General features: G+C 36.6%; 1 protein-coding gene across 4 annotated transcripts in view; it reads right to left on the reverse strand.

Moving 5' to 3' along the window:
* Window positions 1–20351, reverse strand: part of PSD3 (pleckstrin and Sec7 domain containing 3) — a 734808-nt gene that overhangs the window by 447087 nt on the left and 267370 nt on the right. Inside the window, exon 1 of one of the 4 annotated variants that reach the window (XM_042983315.1) lies at window positions 6946–6991. The exons of the other annotated variants lie outside the window; for them this stretch is intronic. Coding sequence (XP_042839249.1) covers window positions 6946–6976 — 31 coding nt within the window. The 5' untranslated portion in view covers window positions 6977–6991. Of the gene's footprint in view, window positions 1–6945; window positions 6992–20351 lie in introns of those variants that run through there. 4 annotated transcript variants of the gene reach the window in all.

Consider the following 20351-nt stretch of genomic DNA (forward strand, 5'->3'; position numbering starts at 1 on the left):
GTTTGGTCAGATCCCTAACATTGTTTCCTGTTGCTTTTCCTGTGATGAACTAAACCCACTAATTTTTTAATTTTTTTTTCTTTTAACTTAATATAGAGAGAAAGAAATGGGCTACTTTTGAATGTTAAGATCAATTTCAGGAGTGCTTTGGGTTGTATGTTAAATAGTCATCAACTTCTAGGACACAGGGACAGGGCTGAAATAAGACAAAATGGAATAGAAAAAAAAATCCTTCTACATAAAACTAAAAAGCTTCTTGTTTGGTAAAGAAAATCATTGACAAAATGAAAAGGCACCCTACTGATATGGAGAAAAATCCTGAAAATCACATATCGGATAAAGAGTTAATATCCAAAATATAAAAAGAACTCATACAGTTCAATAGCAGGGGAAAAAATCCAATTTAAAAATGGGCAGAAGTTCTTATTTTTTTCAAATAAGACAAACAGATGTACATACAGGTACATGAAAAAACGTTCAACATCACTCATCATCAGGGAAATGCAAATCAAAATCACAATGAAATATCACCTCATACCTCTTAGAATGGCTATTATATTATCAAAAACACAAGAATAACAAGTGTTAGAGAGTATGTGGAAGAAAGGGAACCCTCATGCACTGTTGTAGGAACATAAATTGGTGCAGCCACTATGGAAAATAGTATAGTGGTTCCTCAAAAATTTAAAAATAGAACTATGATATAATCCAGCAATTCCACTTCTGGGTATTTGTCCAAAAAAAAAAAAAATGAAAATACTAATTCGAAAAGACACAGGTACCCCTATGTTCACTCCAGCATTATTTACAATAGCCAAGATACAGGAACAGCCCATGTACACATGGATGGATGAATGAATAAAGAAAATCACACACACACACACACACACACACACACACACACACACACACACATTATTCAGCCATAAAAAAGAAGGAAATCCTGCCACCTGTAGTAACATGGATACACCTTGAGGGTACTATGCTAAGTGAAATAAGTCAGAGAAAGACAAATACCATATTATCTCATTTACATGTGGAAATCTAAAAACAGCAACAAGGAGCGCCTAGGGTGGCTCAGTCAGTTAAGCCTCCAAGTCTTGATCTCAGCTAGGTCTTGATCTCAGGGTCATGAATTCAAGCTCTGCATTGAGCTCCACGCTGGGCGTGAAGCTTATCTGAATGAGAGAATGAACAAACAAATGGGTGAATGAATAAATAAAAGCAATAAATAAAATAAATAAATAAAGATAGATAGATAATAGATAGATAGATAGATAGATAGATGATAGATAAGTAAAAAACAGCAACAGCAACCAAGCTCATAGACAGGAAATGATTGGTGATTGCCAGAGGCAGAGGGTGGGGTTTAGGTGAAATGGGTGAAGGGTGGGGGGGGGGTCAAAAGGTATAAACTTCCAGTTACAAAATAAATCAATCATGGAGATGTAACATGTAGTATAGTGATTATAATTAACAATATTGTATCACATATTTCAAAGCTGCTCAGAGAGTAGAACCTAAAATTCCTCATCACAAGAGAAAAAAGTTGTAACTACATATGATGATAGATGTTAACTAGACTTATTGCTGTGATTATTTTGCAATATATACAATATCAAATTGTTATCCACTTGAAACTAATATAATGTTATATGTCAATTATACCTCATTAAAAAAAACACCTGTTTTTCTTCAAATCAGGAGGAAATGACCTTGCTCCATATGATGGGCTTTAGAAAGACTGTGGCCCTTCTAAGAATGATTTTGATTGAGGACCAGTAAATGAAATGGATTTTCTTGCATTCTGGCTAGCAAACTCCTTAAAATGGTCAAAAAAAAAAAAAAGTAAGAACTATTTGGCAAGTCTGCTGCAGACTAGGATACAAGAAGCTGAAATGTGAAATAAAAAAGTTTATCATGAGGGATTCTGAGCAACAGAATGAAGGTTTCCCAAGATAATATGACTATCATGTCTATGCCTAAAGCCCCAGAAGAACCATAATTATGAATTCTATACATACACATTCCATAGAAATTGGACCCACTCATTTTTAAAAAGGGATTCTTTGGTTTTGTTTTGTCCTGTTTTTGTTTTGTTACCACAGGAATATAAACTACAAAAGGTTCAAACTTTGCTTTCTTTACCATTATATCCCCAGAGCCTAGAACATTAGTACGTAGCAAAATGGATGTATTTGTTGGAACAATAGATAAATTAAGAATGTCCTATACCCAACAGAATACCATTTAACAGAACCTCACAGCAGAAACAAAAAGAAACCCTCCAAAACACAAGCAAAATAACACATGTCAGTGCCATCCACCTTCTGTCCCCTACTCCCAAGTACAGGCTTAAACAGAACGCTGGAAACATGGGGATCCTTCCTAACATTACAGCTAGCTAATTCTTCCATTTGCTCAGCCAACATTTACTGTGCACCAAGTATGTGGTGAGCACTGGAAAACAGAGCAACGAACAAGGCCAACAGGGCTTTTGCTATCAGGGAGCTTACAATCCAGCAACTCCATCTGTATACACTTGTCCATTGCAGATAAAGTTCAGGCAGTGGTAACATTAAGGGGAGACAATATTGTCCATAGTTCCAGATTTCCACATGATCCTACAGGGGCTATTACCATTAAGAATAAATTTCTCAATTGATTATCTTACTCTAAATGCCATGTTGTCCCATATGTTACCCACAGCCACATATGGCTATTTAAATTTAAATTAATTAAAATTAAATAAAATTGAAAATCCAGTGTTCAATACCATATGTAGTTAGTGGCTACCATATTGCACCACACAGATATAGAACATTTTTATGTGATCACAGAAAATTCTATTTGAAAGCACTGTCCTAGAATCTTCCCACTCAGAGTGTAGCCTTGGGACAGCAGCACAGATACCACCCAGCAGTTTGTTAAAAATGCAGACTCGGGTACCACCCTAAACCTTCCTATCAGAATCTATATTTCTAAAAAGAACCTCAGGTAATGTGTACACACATTCAAGTATGAGAAGCACTTCTCCATAGTACTACGACAATATCTAGAAGTTGTTCTGACTACATTTAAAAAGCTACATTTTTTATTCTAAAAGATAACCCCAAGAATTCCTACCTCCTAACTAAAAAGTCCAACTGTTGAAATAGACAACTAAAGAAAGCATACAGTCTCTCATTCATACCAAGAGAAAGGCTTGCTCACTGTGGTCTGGGTTTGCCCTCCAATTATGCTGGAATCCTCAAGAGAGAAAGATAATCACCTCTACTGTGATATAATCTCTTTTTTATTTTACAAGTCATAGTAAATTTGTTGCACAATTAATGGTCAATGACTCAACTCTACTCATGCAAAAAGACCATAAAATCCTAAAATAATACAAATACAAACTTGAGCATTGTAAACACCTATATGTTAACATCTGTACATAGCATTAATGAAGTTAACATGAGAACCTAAAGGAAAAGGGGTGAGGGAGAGGTAAGCTTTTCAATTTTTAAAACAGGGTTTCATCTCAGACTTTTAATGTACATGTCATTGGATATATTACTCGTAAAATAAAAATGCATGGGCAAATTCACTCTAATGAGGTACTTCTGAGAGTGCACTAAGGGTTTGTAATCTGTTTTTTATGAGTACAAATCAAAGATTTTCAATTCTTTACAAATCATAGCTAACCTAGACACTAAAAATCTATTTTCTCTCCTTTCCATGTACCTTGTTTCTAAATTCAATAATGTCCACGGGGCTCTTCGTTCCCTAATGAATATCAGCAAACACCTTAAGACTTGTATCATGAGTTAGTGTTATAAAAGAACTATAAATTCTTAAATTATTTTAACACTGGAAGTTTTATAGAAACAAGTTTAAAATCTCCCTGACTTGTCAAACAGGAATTCAGTCCCATATACAGAGGGGTGACTACTTTTCCCCTTTAGTCCAAAATTTCATAAATCGATAAAAAAAAAATGGAAGACAAAGGTCCAATTTATAAAACAAATATAAAAAGCCTTGCAGAGCTGAAAACTCTCAAATATACTTCTCCTACAAGTAACTATAATTCTTAACTGTGAATAATAATGATCAATGTTTTTAAGTCTAATAATCAATAAGCCTCTCCACAAACAGTGACACATACATGGGTTGTTCAGATTTGCAATGCAATAGAAAAAGTTGCCTTTAAAAAAACTAACCTAATCCATTTTTACTAAAGAAAATATGCTTAGTATGATAAAAATAACAGAAAATGAGTATGAGTGATGAGATTTTACTAAATGAGTAATCTAAGTACAATTATATTTTGATACACACTCTTCACCCTAATAGAAGTCACTGAGAATGCTGGCTATTGCCTAGTCATTAATAAGTCTCCAAAAACACAGATATTTCAGGTACTTGCATGCTGTGAATCTAGGAAAAGGCCTGCCAGACACTACACAAGCTATTAGCATGTGCACACAAATAGAAGACTACTGTATTAATTGAACGTTCTCTTTCCTGAGTAATTAATAGTTACAGCTGTACTTACTTCAAGCAAAATTTCACATACTAGTGATTCAGAACCCATTTTTTTCCCATTCACTTCTAATCCCTGGGGAAATGACACTGGCTTACCATCCTAGTCAATTTCAGAGTAAGCTCTGTAAGCTAAGGAGTGGCACCTTATACACCATACAGAAGGTAAAATGAGTGATATAAGGAACAACCCATTGATTTTTTTTTTCAATATATGAATTTTATTGTCAAATTGGTTTCCATACAAAAAGGTGCCCTCCTCAATACCCATCACCCACCCTCCCCTCCCTCCCACCCCCATCAACCCTCAGTTTGTTCTCAGTTTTTAAGAGTCTCTTATGCTTTCAGCCCATTGATTTTAAACCAAAGTCTCTGCAATGTGTAGAACGTTGTTCTTGTCATGGAGAGGAAATACTGAGCGGTAAGAGCTGAATTTAAGCCGAATTTGAGCTGAATTCGGCTTAAGCTGAAATTAAGCTGAATTTAAAATCATGTTTTTTTTAAAGTTGGTTTCCTTTTTTCAAACAATGTTTCTCCACTGTCAACCCCTTCTCATAATTTTTGTTTCTTTTTATGTCCATATGTTGTGCTTCTCCTTTCAGCCATATCACTTCTGATTAGAGCTGTTCCTCTGATTTCATCCATTCTATCTATTTTCTACTACTTCTTCCTGTTTAGGAATTCACACTTTTAAAAACCCTATTTTATTTTTATTTTTTTCCAGCTTTATTGGGACATAATTGACCTACACCATTGTGTAAGTTTAAGGTGTACGTGTTACTTTGATACTTCTAGATTGCAAAATGTTTACCACCATAGTTTAAGCTAACATCTCCATCATGTCACATAACCATTTTCTTGTGGTGATAACATTTAAGATCTACTCTGCTAGTGGCTTCAAAATATATAATACAATATTATTAAGTATAATAACTATGCTGTACATTAGATCCCCAGAACTTACTCATCTTATAACTGGAAGTTTGTACGCTTTGATCAACATCTCCCTATTTCCTCCACCACCACTCCCAGCCTCTTATAACCACCATTCTATTCTCTGAAAAACCCAATTTTAACATTTCTCTGATCTTCACTGACTTTTTAAATTTTTATTTTGAAAAACAAAAAAAGTTTAAACGTTTAAATAATTTCACAATTATATTTACATAGGCATTCTCCTACTAAAGTTAATATGAATGTGGTCGTATTAATACAAATTCTTACATAAAATATTTAATAAAATACATTAATATTTAAGAAATTGAAATTGATGTTTCAAAATACAAGTCCTTAAAAAAACAAAAACCAACAACCATTAATGCCAAGCAGCTGGAGTTCTAGTAGAGATGATAAACTACAGCTGTGGACTTCTCTGCACTGCTGTGTATCAAGACAGGTGTCAGATGCAATGGTAAACAACCTCGCTCAGCCTCCAATCTGTAATAAGCCTCAGCTGATTCATATTTGCATTCAGTAATTTTCATGCTCAATAAGAGACCCACAGTTTTGCTAAGGATTCAGCTGCAAAATAACATGTGCAATAATTCCAACTATATCTGAAATGCAAATTTTACATTAAGTTTAAAGTCAAATTCCCTCGTGAGAGAAAAATAAATGTTGTATTACTCTAAAAGTGACACTTTCGACAGAAAACAAACCCTCGTGTATAAACTAAGGAGTTAAAATACCTATTCTAAATCTCCAGTAGATACTACCTCAGTCTTAACTACAGTGTTCACAGAACATTTCTGTTGCTACTGTATGGCTAATCCTGGTTCTTTTCTAGGGTATTCAGACATAGCCATACTTTAGACATGCAGATGGAAAGGAGTTTGAGCTCTTTAAGAGAAACTCCTCCCATATTCCCATCCAGCACCACAATATTATGTATTTCTAAAACTACAGGGGTAGCCCGTTTTCCACCTCCTTTCTATATAATGCATCACAAACAGAGAGTAGAGAAATAGGTTTTGAGAACTGTATTCTTAGGAAAGCCGATTGGACAACAACAACAACAAAAACAATGAAAGGAAATAAAATCACAGGTAAGAATATTGCTTTCTATTTAAAAATAAAAATTTTGGAAAATCCAATGTCAGATGCTAAAATAAACATTCCAGGTTAAAGCCAGGTAAGGTACTGGGCAAAAGCATTCAGAGGGCAAGTGGCATCTTTCTGGTGACTGGGGAGTTAAATATTGGCGTGGGCATCCCTAAATAATGCAGTATGCTCTTCCCTATGTCAGGATTCAGCACAACCTGGTCTAGCCCCAGGAGTCTCCTACTGGGACAGTCAAAAGACAAGACTAGTAAGCAAAAGCAGTCAATAATACAGATGGATCATTTCACAGCAGCATTTTACAAGAGATAGATATATAAAAATATATTTTCCTGCATAGACCTACAAATAGAGGTTACTCACAGAGATTACTGTAGCTCCAGCAGTTACCCATTGATCATAGAAAATGCCCAGTTCATCAGCTTAATGCTTGAGAAAAGTTAGCTAGAAAAGAAGCCAGCTAATTCAAAATCTGCTGTTCTAGTCAACTGGAAGCAAATTAGTTTCAAATTTCCTGGCAGCCCCTTTTGCCCTGCACTGCACGCAGTGATGGAAGCACTTTGAGCACTAGAAACCCTAGCTGAGAGGAGCTGCCGCCTCAGTCCCTCTCTCACAAAGGCTAAGCAGCCTGTTCTCTCGTTTGCTCGCCCTCTTTCTGCCTGTCTCTCTCTACCTTGGTAGCTTACCGAAAACAACCACCGTAGGGCTTTTCTATATTTGTGAAAACTACTTCCAAGGAGATAATTGAGATGATGGGAGTTAGCTTTAATGTAACCATTTCCCCAGTGCGGCAGCAGAAACCCCAGCAAAGGCTCCGGGAGGATTGTACCATCCTCTGTGACATCAGAGGTGGGGCTGTCATCTCAGTATTATGCAGCATTTTCTCTGATGAGAGAATGACATTTGTGAAAAGAAATGGATAGGTTCCCTTTAAAAGGGTTTAATTCTTGTGTTGTTTAAACAGAAAAGGAAAGAGCAAATACAACGTTGAAAGCTGCTGTAGGAAGACCTAAATCCTGCTTTGCCAGTCCTTATTTCACTGCTAAATGATGCTGCCATCTGAAGTCATTTTACTGATGATTACATTATCATTTCTGTGATTAAATTAATATTTAATGGGTAATTGATATTACTTGGAAAATGTGACATGAAAAATTCAAAGACATTAACATCTAGTTTTAAATATGATGGCATAAACTTTTACATCACTAATAGTACCCTGGACATATGCAATACCTTTCAACACAGAAAGTAAATTTCTGCTAAATAATAAAATCAGAATAGAAAATATTTATTTAATGCTTACTATGTGCCAGGCACTATCCTAAGCAGGTTTACTGTATTAATTCATCTATTCCTGCTAGCAGCCCTTGGGATAGCTAGTATATGAACCCATTTTACAGATAAGACTACTGAAAACACAACAGTTATGTAACTTGTCCGAGACCACGTGGCTAAAACTGGCACGGGCAGGATTCAAACATGGGCACAATGGCTGCAAAGTCCACCCTCACAAACACTAAGCTAAATTGCATCATGAAGGCTTCCTTATCAAAAGAATTCTAAAGGAGGAATACAATTTCCAAGATTTAGAACCACATCAAGCCAAATATAGCTACCCCTCAAGCAGACTGGCCTATATATAAGAGGATAAAAGTAGAAAGTGCACCTAGAGAAAGCATACCGAAACTGGAAATAATGCCCAGGAGTAGTTTACTGCTGACTACTCAAGTGACCTTAAGACAATGGCTTAAAATCTTTCATCTTTAGTTTCCTTATTTCTGAGCTGCAGGTTTTTTAAAAATTAAAAAAAAATTGTTTTAATGTTTATTTATTTTTGATTGGGGGGAGGGGCAGAGAGAGAAGGAGGCTCCCCTTAATCTGAAGCAGGCTCCAGGCTCTGAGCTGTCACCACAGAGCCCGATGCAGGGCTTGAACCCATGGACCATGGGTTCAGATCATAACCTGAGACGAAATTTGGCTTAACCAACTGAGGCACCCAGGTGCTCCTAAACTGCAGATTTAAAAAAAAAAATTTTTTTAACGTTTATTTATTTTTGAGACAATTGGAGAGACAGAGTGCAAGCAGTGGAGGGGCAGACAGAAGGAGACACACAATCTGAAGCGGGCTCCAGGCTCTGAGCTGTCAGCCCAGAGACGGACATGGGGCTCAAACTCACGAATGGTGAGATCGTGACCTGAGCCGAACCAACTGAGCCACTCAGGTGCCCCTGCAGATTTTTTTTTTAATGTTTACTTATTATTGAGAGATAGAGACAGAGCAAGAGCATGGGAGGGGCAGAGAGAGGGGGAGACACAGAATCCGAAGCAGGCTCCAGGCTCTGAGCTGTCAGCACACAGCCCAATGCGGGGCTCAAACTCACAAACTGCAAGATCATGACCTGAGCTGAAGGCAGATGCTTAATCAACTGAGCCACCCAGGAGCCCATGCAGATTTTTAAATTATAAAGCAGTATTAAAATATAGTTAAAGCACAGGATCCAGGCTTGTAATCTGGGCTCCACCTTTTTCAATTATGTCAACTTAAGCAAATTATTTAACCTCTAAAGGGCTCAATTTTTTCATCCAAAAAAAAAAAAAATAAGGAAAACAATGGGGTTATTCTGAGAATTAATGAACTATGCCTATAAATAAATAAAGCACTCAAAGTAGCAACCAGTATATAATAAGAGCTTAAGGTTTATGAGTATTGTTTCCATAATCATCATTACTTTTAGTATCAATATCACATTTTTTTACTAAAACTGCCAATATTTCGAAAGCCTCTCCCTTTTTGAAAACCTCTCCAAGAAAAGCTGCTATTTTTCTAGAGTTGGTTAGAAAAACAAAGGACAACCTTTGCTGGCTTCATATACACATTAACCAATCAATGAATCAGATGAGATATCAGATGAAGTTATCAGGCATGCCTTTCAAAAAAGCTCTACATGGGGAAGAAACAGAAGCATTTATCTTTTTGCCCTCCCCAACTTCTTCTGCTGGGAATATGGAAGGAGGCTAGACCTAAAGCAGCAATCCGTAACTGTAGGCAGTTAGGGAGGTCAAACGAAAAGAGAGTCCCCAAACCCACCATAGATCTCCCATTCCCATCTTCTCTTATGTTGGAGAGAAATAAACCTTTAGTTCAAGTATTTAATTCAAGTTTTCTGCTAAATGCAACTCTCCAGATCCTATGAAACACAACTGAAGGTCACAATTTCCCTATGGTTTCAACAGCTAACTAGAGGGTTGGGGTACTTCTCATCACTCTTCTGTTAACATCCTCTGAGCCTGCATCCTCCCCAATGTCAAGTAAAAGTCAATGGATGACCCTGGGGGAAAGAAAAGTAAAACATACTGCTTCCCAATACTTAGTAGCTGTGTTGTCTTATCACAAACAAAACAACAAAGGGTTGAATGGCTGAAGCAACAGCATGTGTAAAGCTCCTCCTTCATCTTAATTTCCTTCAGTCTCTAAATGGGTATACGCTACTAAGCTAATGTTGAAGGAGAAAAACAAACAAAAAGCCTAAAATACAAGAATGAGGATGATTGACAAAGTTACTGCTATTATAAAGGCTACATAACTGCAACTACAAGTGACCGTGAAGAACTATGTCTCCACCTCACAAATGTCTCAATTCCAAATGTCTAGCATTTCACATTAGGCTTTAACTAACACTATCTTAGACTGACACGTAAAACTCCCTATTTCAAAAAGTAAAACTCAAAAGTAAATTTGTTACATATTCTCTAGTCTCTCATGGCCACCATCTCTAAATAATGTATGTATAAAAAACAGCACTTGAGTCCATAACTAGGTGAAGTGAAAATTCTTTCAATCTAAAATGGAACCAGGGGATATGAAATGGAGAATCTCACACACATGCACCCTCAGAAAAACAGAACTTAGTAACTAAGAGACTGATTCCTATAAATGCCTGAATTACAGAAGACCAAGACTTATCTCCTGACCAATGAACATCTGCCACAACTCTCTCCCCGTCCTCAAGCCAATGAACTTACCTGCTTGAACTCTGGCTGGCCCTCTCCTCTGCAGTCCTTGGCCAGAAATACAGCCTGACCCAAACCCTCGATGGACTCACTTGTAGCTTGCTACAGCAAGCATTTCCCAAATTGCAATTGCTCTGCCATTCCCAAACTAACTCAATTTCTGGTGATTCAAGCTTGCCTCAGTTTACCTCTTTATTTAGACTGACAGTAGTGCCATCTTGAAGTCCTCAATTATATTTTTTCTGAAATGTAATCTAATAACACTGCCATTATTCTTAAAGGATATATAATATCAAAATATTCAAAGGAGAGAACCATTAAAAATTTCAAACCAATCTTCTGTTTGTACCTCTTCTGTAAAACAGTTTTTTCCAGAACTATCAGAGTGAACAAATCAAAAAGAGCCAGATTTATCAAATGTACCTTTTCATTAAAATTTAAAGGAATATTTTACGTTTTTGATAAACATACGAAATTTAAATTATAAAATATTTTGAACATTTACATAAAGTTGGTATTGACTATATCTTCTTATTTCCTGTATTGGTGCTCTGGCATTTGGAGTATCTTGATCTTGAAGAGGCAAAGCACCCCTCCCCAATCCCATTAGCTATTTCCTAGAGATAGCAATGGACTCCCCTGGGAGTGCACTTTTGATATACAAACCAACCAATCCACTGTCAGACCCCATTTCCTAAATCAATCTCTCACACTCTTAAACCAATATTCCTCCTACCCTATTCCCTCCAGGGGAATGGAGGACACCTAGGAACTACCAATCCTAAATGTACAAGGACCTACCCTGCCTTATCCATTCCTTTCTGCAAAAACCGTATTAAAGACTGGGTTGTATTCTCCCCAGTCCTCTCTGCCTCCTTCCCCGTTGTGGCCCTGCAGACCTACTATGTCTACTATTTCTAGGGCTCTGTGTTATTTCTCAAAAATTTAAAACAAAGTAATACAGACAGGCAAGCAAACTGTTATCCAATTTAATATGAGATTTTAGAATTAAAACCTTCTTACAAATCAAGACTGATTACATGATGCCAATTTTTATCACCATATCCCCTATTATTTTATTGTTTGCTTTGATTCACTCCTAAATCCATGTGGAAGACAAGATTATCAGAAGAACTGGTAACAATAATTCCTTATTTGAAATAACTTTCTTACATTGAGCTAACTCCAATAAATGAGGAGCCAGTTTCCACTTTATTTTTTAAGTCTGGTTCTTAGATCTTAAAACAAACAAAAACACACACACAAAAAAACAAAAACAATAACAACAAAACTCGATGCCAATTTCAGGATTACAAAAATTTAGTTTTTATATATTAGTCTATTGTCTCTATTATAAAGTACAGTCTAAGCTTCATGTAAAGAGATAAATAGAATCTTGGAAGATACAACATGAAATAAATCCAAGTGAGCAGAAAAGAGGAGTGAGCAATACCAAGATTGGTATAATGCCAGAGCCTTATACTATGAAATACTGTTAAAAGCAAAAAAGACCACTCTAAGGTAAAAGGTAACCTATGTTAAAAACAACACACAATAATAAAAAATAGAAATAAAAAATGAGACAACTGGCACCAAATGGGAGTCACTTATTGCTAACTCCACATGACCAAACTGAGACATAACTTAATTACAGTTCTGGCTCTTCCAGAAATGTAATCTTAAACCAGTCAATCAGGAATGAATCACCTGATCAGTACTAGTTAGGTAATATGCCTGACAGACCCCTGCTAACACCTAAAGGAAAGTAACTTTGCAAGAACCACCCCATTTTGTTGCCTACTGTATCTTTTTTTGTTCCTATTCCCTTATGCCTCTTTGTACGGCAAGTTGGAGCTCCTTCCTATCTCCTATATTGGATACTGATCCAAATCAACTTGAGCTCAAATAAACTCTTAAAATTTTTAATAGACCTCAGCTTATCTTTTAACACTTTTAACGTTAATTTGTACATATTTGCACAAATTTGCCTATAATTTAGGCTAATTTTATACAGTTTATTTTTATGTTAACTTTGTACATATATTTAACAACATTTCACATAAAACAATTTAAAAAATAGCTTTTATTAACTTACATTTTAGACAATTATTTTATTAAAGCTTTTCACATGCAATTTGTCATTAGGGTCTTTGCCACCACTAGAGTCTTAACTTTGAGTTGTATTATATCTTTAGTTCTGTCTTAAGATACAGCAATATTTAAATCTGTGTGATGCTACAATTGGAAATTCTATCCTAATCTACAGTATCCATTCACTTTAGGTGATCCCCACAATGTAACCACTTACTGTATGTCCTTTGGAAATCATCTTTAAAAAGCTACATTACAATGACCTTTGACATTTCCAATTCTAGGATCATTTCCTCAGGAATAATTACTACCTGTGTAATTAAATATATTTTCTCCTCCTTTTTTTAAACCTGTTTTAGTAATCTCTGAAGCATCCCAACTAGCATTATCTCTAGTGGTTTCAAGCTATGTGTTTTCTCCAAAAGTTCTTTGTTACTGAAAGTAATCAAAACATCTCTAATACAGAAACAGTAACAACTTGAATATAAGGCCACTCCTTTTCTGATAACTTTTTCAGGAAAACATCCTTACCCTAAGTAAGATATTAACTCCTTTTTACAGATCAAGAGTATCAAGTTGAAGAAAACTGGCCAACACACAATTAAAAGATAAAGAGAGCAAGAAATATCCCTCGGGCCAAAGTTAAAAAAAAAAGAAGAAGGAATTTAGCTGCCAGTACAAATATGAATATACAGAAGAGCAGAAGGAAACAAAATCATTACTTAACATTGGGTTATACTTCATTCCTCTCTTTTAATCTAGCACAGTTTGGGAATTTGAACTTTTTTCCCTTGCTGACTGTACTAACTTATTTATAGTAATGCTAATATCATGTTATTATTTATTAATATAAACAATGTAAACATCATTTTTAGTTATAATATAATCTAGTTATTGTTGAATAGTCTGGTTATTTCCAATATTACCCTAAGTAGGTTCTTATATTGACAGCTTGCTAATTAATATTCAGAATGTAATCAATATATAAACCCCCAAACACCAAACTGAAACTTTCCTGAAGTCATTGACTTGTTTCTATTTTGTTCATTGATGTATCCCCATGCCACTGAGATACCCAGGAAGCACAAACAACAAACTGCAAGGCCAATTCAAGATGGCATAAAACTCAGGTTGCATGTTACAAACAGGGAGAAATTTTACAGCCAGGAGACTGCCTTCCTCATGTAGCGGACCCAGGAAACATGTGGGAAACAAAGGCAGAAGAAAAAAATTAAATTTCCTTACAACTTATAGCCCAATGACAAGTCCTTGAGATAGGCAGAGTGACCTTCCTCTGGAAAGACAGCCGCCTCTATGACACTTTGCTCAGGGCAAAATGCAATCTTAGCTTAACTTTCTCCCAACCTCGGGGATCCTGTAAGCCTACTTTAACATACAAAAATTTCTTTAGAAACTTCTTTTATCTCTACCCCACCAAGATATAGGTTGGCAATCATACTCCAAGCTTATGGTCCCCTGATACACATCTGAAGGGTCTCACGAGTGAGTTTTTACTAAACAGTAATAAGTGACCTTTTCCTAACAGCAGCTAGCCCTTCAAGGTCCTGGAAACCATGTTTCCCAGGTACCTTGGACTTACACTATCCCTGACCCCCTCCTAACCTGAAGATATATAATCAGTCACCCATCACAACCCCAGTGCAGTTCTGTCTCCCACAGGTCCTGTCCCCGTGCTAAAAAAACAAACAAACAAACAAAAACACCTTTTGGGGACACTTGGGTGGTTCAGTTGGTTGAGCGTCCAACTCTTGATCTCGGCTAGGTCATGATCTCATGGTTTGTGGGTTGAAGTCCTGCATCACTGCAGTGCAAAGCCTGCTTGGGATTCTCTTTCTCCCTCTCTCTCTGACCCTGTTTGCTCTCTCTCTGTCTCTCTCTCTCTCAAAAAATAAACAAAAATAAACTAAAAAACAACAACAACAACAACAAAAAAAACACCTTTTTGCACCAAGATGTCTCAAGAATTCTCTCTTGGCTGTCAGCTCTGAACCCCAACATTTCCACATCATGAGGATAGCATTAGAGCCGAAGGAAAGTACAGTCTTGAGCTAAAGAGGCAATGAGAGGATCCTCATCCATACACAAAGGTAAAACTTGAAAGCAAATTCAATGAGGAATTGAATTTCCCCTAACATAAAAAACTTGGCAACTATTTAAATGGGCAACTGAAGCTAGCCAGAAGGGCTCAGTAGGCCATACTTACATAATTCTCTATCCTAGAAGCTCCTTTATTTGCTGTTTCTATTTTCTTTCCTTCTTTCAGTAAGAGATTCTGTTCAAAATCTCGCATCTTGTATCAATTATATTAGTGTAAAATGTAATGTTGCACCTCTCTGTAGGCACCAATAAGGCAGCCATGAACTAGATGGCAGGGAAGCAAGATCAGAACAACTCCAGACCCAGCCCCAACAACAGAGCACAATCTGGTCAGCCAAAGGATGGAAGGGAATAGAATTTCTTTTAGAAACTCTCTCTCCCATTGGCTTCATTAGCAATATGCTGTCCTAGGTGGTTCTACCTCTTCCGCCATGCTGCTGTCCCCTGGGCTTATTGTATATCCTCTGCCCTATAATTATAGTTAATAGAATTAATTAGTTCGCAGTTCACTGCTCTTCTCACTTAGTATTCTTTGCCTTCTAAAATGCTACAGCTTGGAATAAATATTTATCATCCAAAAGACAAACTGGAATGGTGGCAAAAATATCCTAAATGAGTTAATAGACATAAAGTGCTTAAAATGGCACCCAGCACATAGGAAATATTTAGTATGAACTAGCTGATATTACTATTACTACTGGCAATCAGTCTTTGCTCCATTATTTACTATATAACTTGGGCAAATAATTTTGCCTTTCTGAGTCTCAGCTTTCAACTATTACTTTAAAAAAAAACTCATTAAAAGTCAACTTTTTCCCCAGCCTTTTGTACTCACTAAAATGAAAATTTACAACTAATTTTGATCCAGGATTCAAACAATAATGTAGGCAAATAGATGTTTACCTCCCAAGCTTGCTGTAAGATTAAAATTCGAAAAGGTCACATGAAAAAGTAACTGAAAACTACAAAATGTTTTTTTTTCAAAGTAGGGCTCTACACTGATAATTCCAGGTATCCAAACCCAGTATCTCTCCTGGGCTTTAGTCCATCTCACGCTTCTGTTGAGTACAAAGTACTAATCACATGGGGACCACTATAAATAAAAAGGAAACGATGTCAATAATTTAGTCAATTCAAAAGAAACAATCAGCCAGACCAGATACCTGGGGCAGGGTCTAGACTTGGACTGTGGTAATAGAACAAGGAGAGAAAGAGAACTCCAGACCAGTTTATATCCTTTTAATTACAAGAGAGAAGGAAGTCAAGTAAATCATAAAAGACTCTTTTAAACTATAGAGAACAAACTGAGGGTTGAGGTTGATAGAGGGAGGTGGGTGGGAGATGGGCGAAATGGGTGATGGATATTAAGGAGGGCACTTGTGATGAGCACTGAATGTTATATGTAAGTGATGAATCACTAAATTCTACTCTTGAAACAAATATTACCCTATATGTTAACTAACTAGAATTGAAATAACAACTTGAAAAAAAAAAAAGAGTGAAGGAAGCCAAACATGAAAGAAATCTTACCAAGGACAGTTAAAGGTCTCAAGGTTACATTCCTATCTGTCTTGGCAAAAGGACCCCACAACCTATGATAATAACAACAGGAGAAACTTAGGTTAATGACAACATAATGAGAAAACAAATACAAAGTAAACCACAGCTAGAAGCAGTTCACATATAAACTATGTTATAGTTATAGCACTAAGTAAGTTAGTGCTTATGGGGGGAAGGGACAGGGGGTGTCTCAGGAGGAGTCTAGAAGAGATGTGTGTCTCATGTAAAGAATGCAAAGGAAGAATCTAAGTTTTGTATGATGGGCTAACTTGACTCTATATGCTCAAGAGAGCCATTGGGAACTCTACTCTGTGCTTCTCCACAGACAGTGGTCAAGTCACTGCCAGTAATAGACCATGAGTTACACAACCACATTATAATCTTGCCTTTACACTTTGAAAGGCACTACCAGGAAGAAGGAAACTTGGGACTGAGGAAACAGATTCTCTCTTTCCTGGGATCTTGTATGAGGTGTGAACAACTAAAGGCAGCCTCAGCTCGGAACTGTGCCTATCATCCCATGAAAGTTGGGTCTGTCCAGAGAAGCAGAGAAAAAAGCAAAGAATCAACAATTTCTATCTGACAGATGTCTCGTTACACATTCAACATGTCAAAATCATAGTGATTACCTTCCCTGAAAAACTAGTGTCTGAGAGAGAATTCCTACTTCAATGTAACATTAACCTCTCCTGTCACTTTAGTGTCACTCTTTAATTTTTTTTGCTTTATTTATTTTTGAGAGAATGAGAGAGAGAGTTTGTGCATGGGAGGGACAAAGGGAGAGGGAGACACAGAATCCGAAGACAGGCTCCAGGCTCCGAGCTGTCAGTACAGAGCCCGACGCAGGGCTCAAACCCACGAACTGCGAGATCATGACCCAAACGACTGAGCTACCCAGGTGCCCCAGTGCCACTCTTTAGAGTCCTTACATCTCCCTATATCTTTAGTATCTAAGACTAACTAGTTTCTTAAAATCTGCTATGTCTATCCCTTTATTTACATTATTACTATCACTTCTCTAGAGCAGATACTATTGCTTTAAGAATTAGCTACTGGTCCTAAACAGACTGCCCACCTCAGCATGAATGCATATCCTTTAATATACTCTAATTAATTTTGCTGTATTAATCTTCATAAGGCACTTTTCCTAAAGCACTGTTGTCACCACTGTCCCACTATATGCCTCCCCTTCACCTAAACAAAACAAATTTTAAATGGATTCCCAGTGTGACTAAATTAAAGTTGTAACTGTTTAACACTGGGATCAGCAAAACCTTTTCTGTAAAGGACTAAATAGTAAATATTTTCAGTTTCATGGGCCATAGAGTCTCTATGTAAATATGTGACTCTGCCATAATAGCAAAAACAGCCACAGACCATAGTAAATGAATCTATGACTGTGTTCTAATAAAACTATTTTATAGTTATTCCCTCCTTTCCAATGATGTCTTACTCATCACTCATGTCCCCACTCCAATTCTACTTCTCACTGAAGTCCTCCATGCTTAACCCAACTCATAGTGATCGTTCCCTCCATTTTAGCCTTAAAACATATATTGCCTGTACTTTTCATTGGGTCCTTATGTATTCATGATTTCATATCGCCTTCCCTACTTACTTTTTATCTCACATTTTCTATGTCCTGGATAACTACCATAGTGTTCAAACGTTAAAAGGTATTCATTAATTCTTTTTTTTTAAGTTTACTTTGAGAGAGAGAGTGTGTGCATGCACATGCGTTCATACCCATACCTGAACAGGGGAGGGGCAGAGAGAGGGAGAGAAAGAATCCCAAGCAGGCACCACACTGTCAGGGTGGAGCCCAACATAGGGCTCAACCCCAGGAACCGTGAGATCATGATGAGCCGAAATCAAAACCCTTACCCAACTGAGCCACCCAGGTGCCTGGTATTCATTAATTCTTTACTAACATGATGATGATAAGTTACAAGGCAATCCATGGATATATGGACCTCAAAAATTTTCACCACTCACCATTTCAATGAAAATTATAGCAAATGATCCCTATACAGTAATTATATCAACTTTTAAATGGAAAAAATATATATAAATCAATCCCTTGGGCCTTTCCATTATGAGGTATATCATGCAAAAAAACAAACAAACAAAAAAAACAAGAACAATATAGATTCAATAAGTGAACTACTTAAAAGAGGTTATTTTATTATAAACATAGTATTAGTGTGCTTGATTTAAGATAGTAGTTATATTTGTAGGACTAGGAAAATATAATCCTTAAACTGATTTTTCTGTTACCCAAGTCTCAGAGAAGCGATTCTTAACTTTTTCGGTAAAATGGACCACTTAGAAAAAGCTATGGACCCTCTCCCAATAGGAAACACCCAGATGGATATTTATATAAAATTTGCATAAAATTTCTGGGCGCTCACAGACACTCTAAAGAGGAGAAATCCTCCCTCAGGAGGATCTGAAATCCACCAAAAGGATCTGGAAATATTTTTTTTACATTGTCACAAAACAGAAACTATTACACCCAAATCAGAAGATGTCAAAGATCATAACCAGTGGAAATGAAGAATTTTATAGTTAAGAGCAAATGGGTAGGAGGGGAGAGGAGAAATATCAGCAATGACTTGCAGATTTCAATTTCATTTTGCTGCTTGCTAGGAAGGATCACATGGCCTAGAGATACCTCTATCAAACACAGTTCTTCTAGGGCCAACACGTTACTGCTAAACCTCAAACATTAGAAGTGGCAGTTTCATATCCTAAAACAACAACTCAGGTTAAGAAAAATCATCATGAGCAACTAATTGTAAAATATCTCTTTAAAACTCAAATTCAGTAGGGCGCCTGTGTGGCTCAGTCCATTAAGCGTCCAACTTTGGCCCAGGTCATGATCTCACGGTTCGTGAGTTCAAGCTCTATGTCAGGCTCTGTGTGGACAGCTCAGAGCCTGGAGCTTGCTTCAGATTCTGTGTGTACCTCTTTCTCTGCCTCTCCCAGGCTCACGTCTCTCTCTCCCTCTCAAAAATAAACACTAAAAAAACAAACAAAAACCCTCAACTTCAGAAATAAAAATGCGTTCCTAAATACCAGTAGAATAACACACAGCAGATAAATAAAAAACACAATAATATTCATGATACATATGTGGCTGAATTTTAATTTCCTTTCATTTAGTCTTTTTTCATAAGACAAATTGATTAAATGTACTGCTAAACAGGATTCAATTTTTATGTCTTTTGCACTCAGCACATGAGAATGAGAGCAAGACATCACAAAAATCTAAATTTTATGATTCAACATAAAATAGTTAAAATCAAACTACCTGTAGTAGTAATCAATCTACCATGAATGTAATAGGTAAAATGATGAACGTGGAATTTCAAAAATAGCCAAATTCCTATCAAGGTAACAAGGTGTAGTGTCAGTCTCATTTAGAGAAAGAAAAAGCTGTAAATAAGTTAGTGCCTTTCAGAATGACTGATTCAAAAGCAGAGGCAGACACTAAGGTACAGAGGGCCCTCAAAGAAATGGATGGTCAATCAGATTGAGAAGGATTTAAAAAAGCTTCTCAGGGCATAGACTTCAAATCACAATTTTCTGAACTGATAGAAAAGGCCATGATACCTTAACTCACCTCTCCACTTGTGTCAATATTCCACTGTTTCCATAACATAATTCTCATCTTCTGCAGAACAGAATACTCTCCCCATTCTTTCAAATATTCAAATATATTCAAATATCACCTATCCTTTACGACAGAGAACACATTAACATCCCTCCAAGTCTCTGATGACTCCTTCATACCCTGCTGTGTTGTCTCCTCTGCTGTATATAGTATGATGACCACATATCCCTGATTTCCCACACCGCTCGTAATCTCAAAAGTCTGTCCCTGCAAGATCTTTAAAATGGAATTAGTCATCTGTTCATGAGGTTTAAATCAATTATCTGGCACTTACTACATCATACTCTATTAAATGGCTCCAAATATAAAT

Source organism: Panthera tigris, chromosome B1 (genome assembly GCF_018350195.1).
Source record: "Panthera tigris isolate Pti1 chromosome B1, P.tigris_Pti1_mat1.1, whole genome shotgun sequence".
Classification (NCBI taxonomy): Eukaryota; Metazoa; Chordata; class Mammalia; order Carnivora; family Felidae; genus Panthera; species Panthera tigris.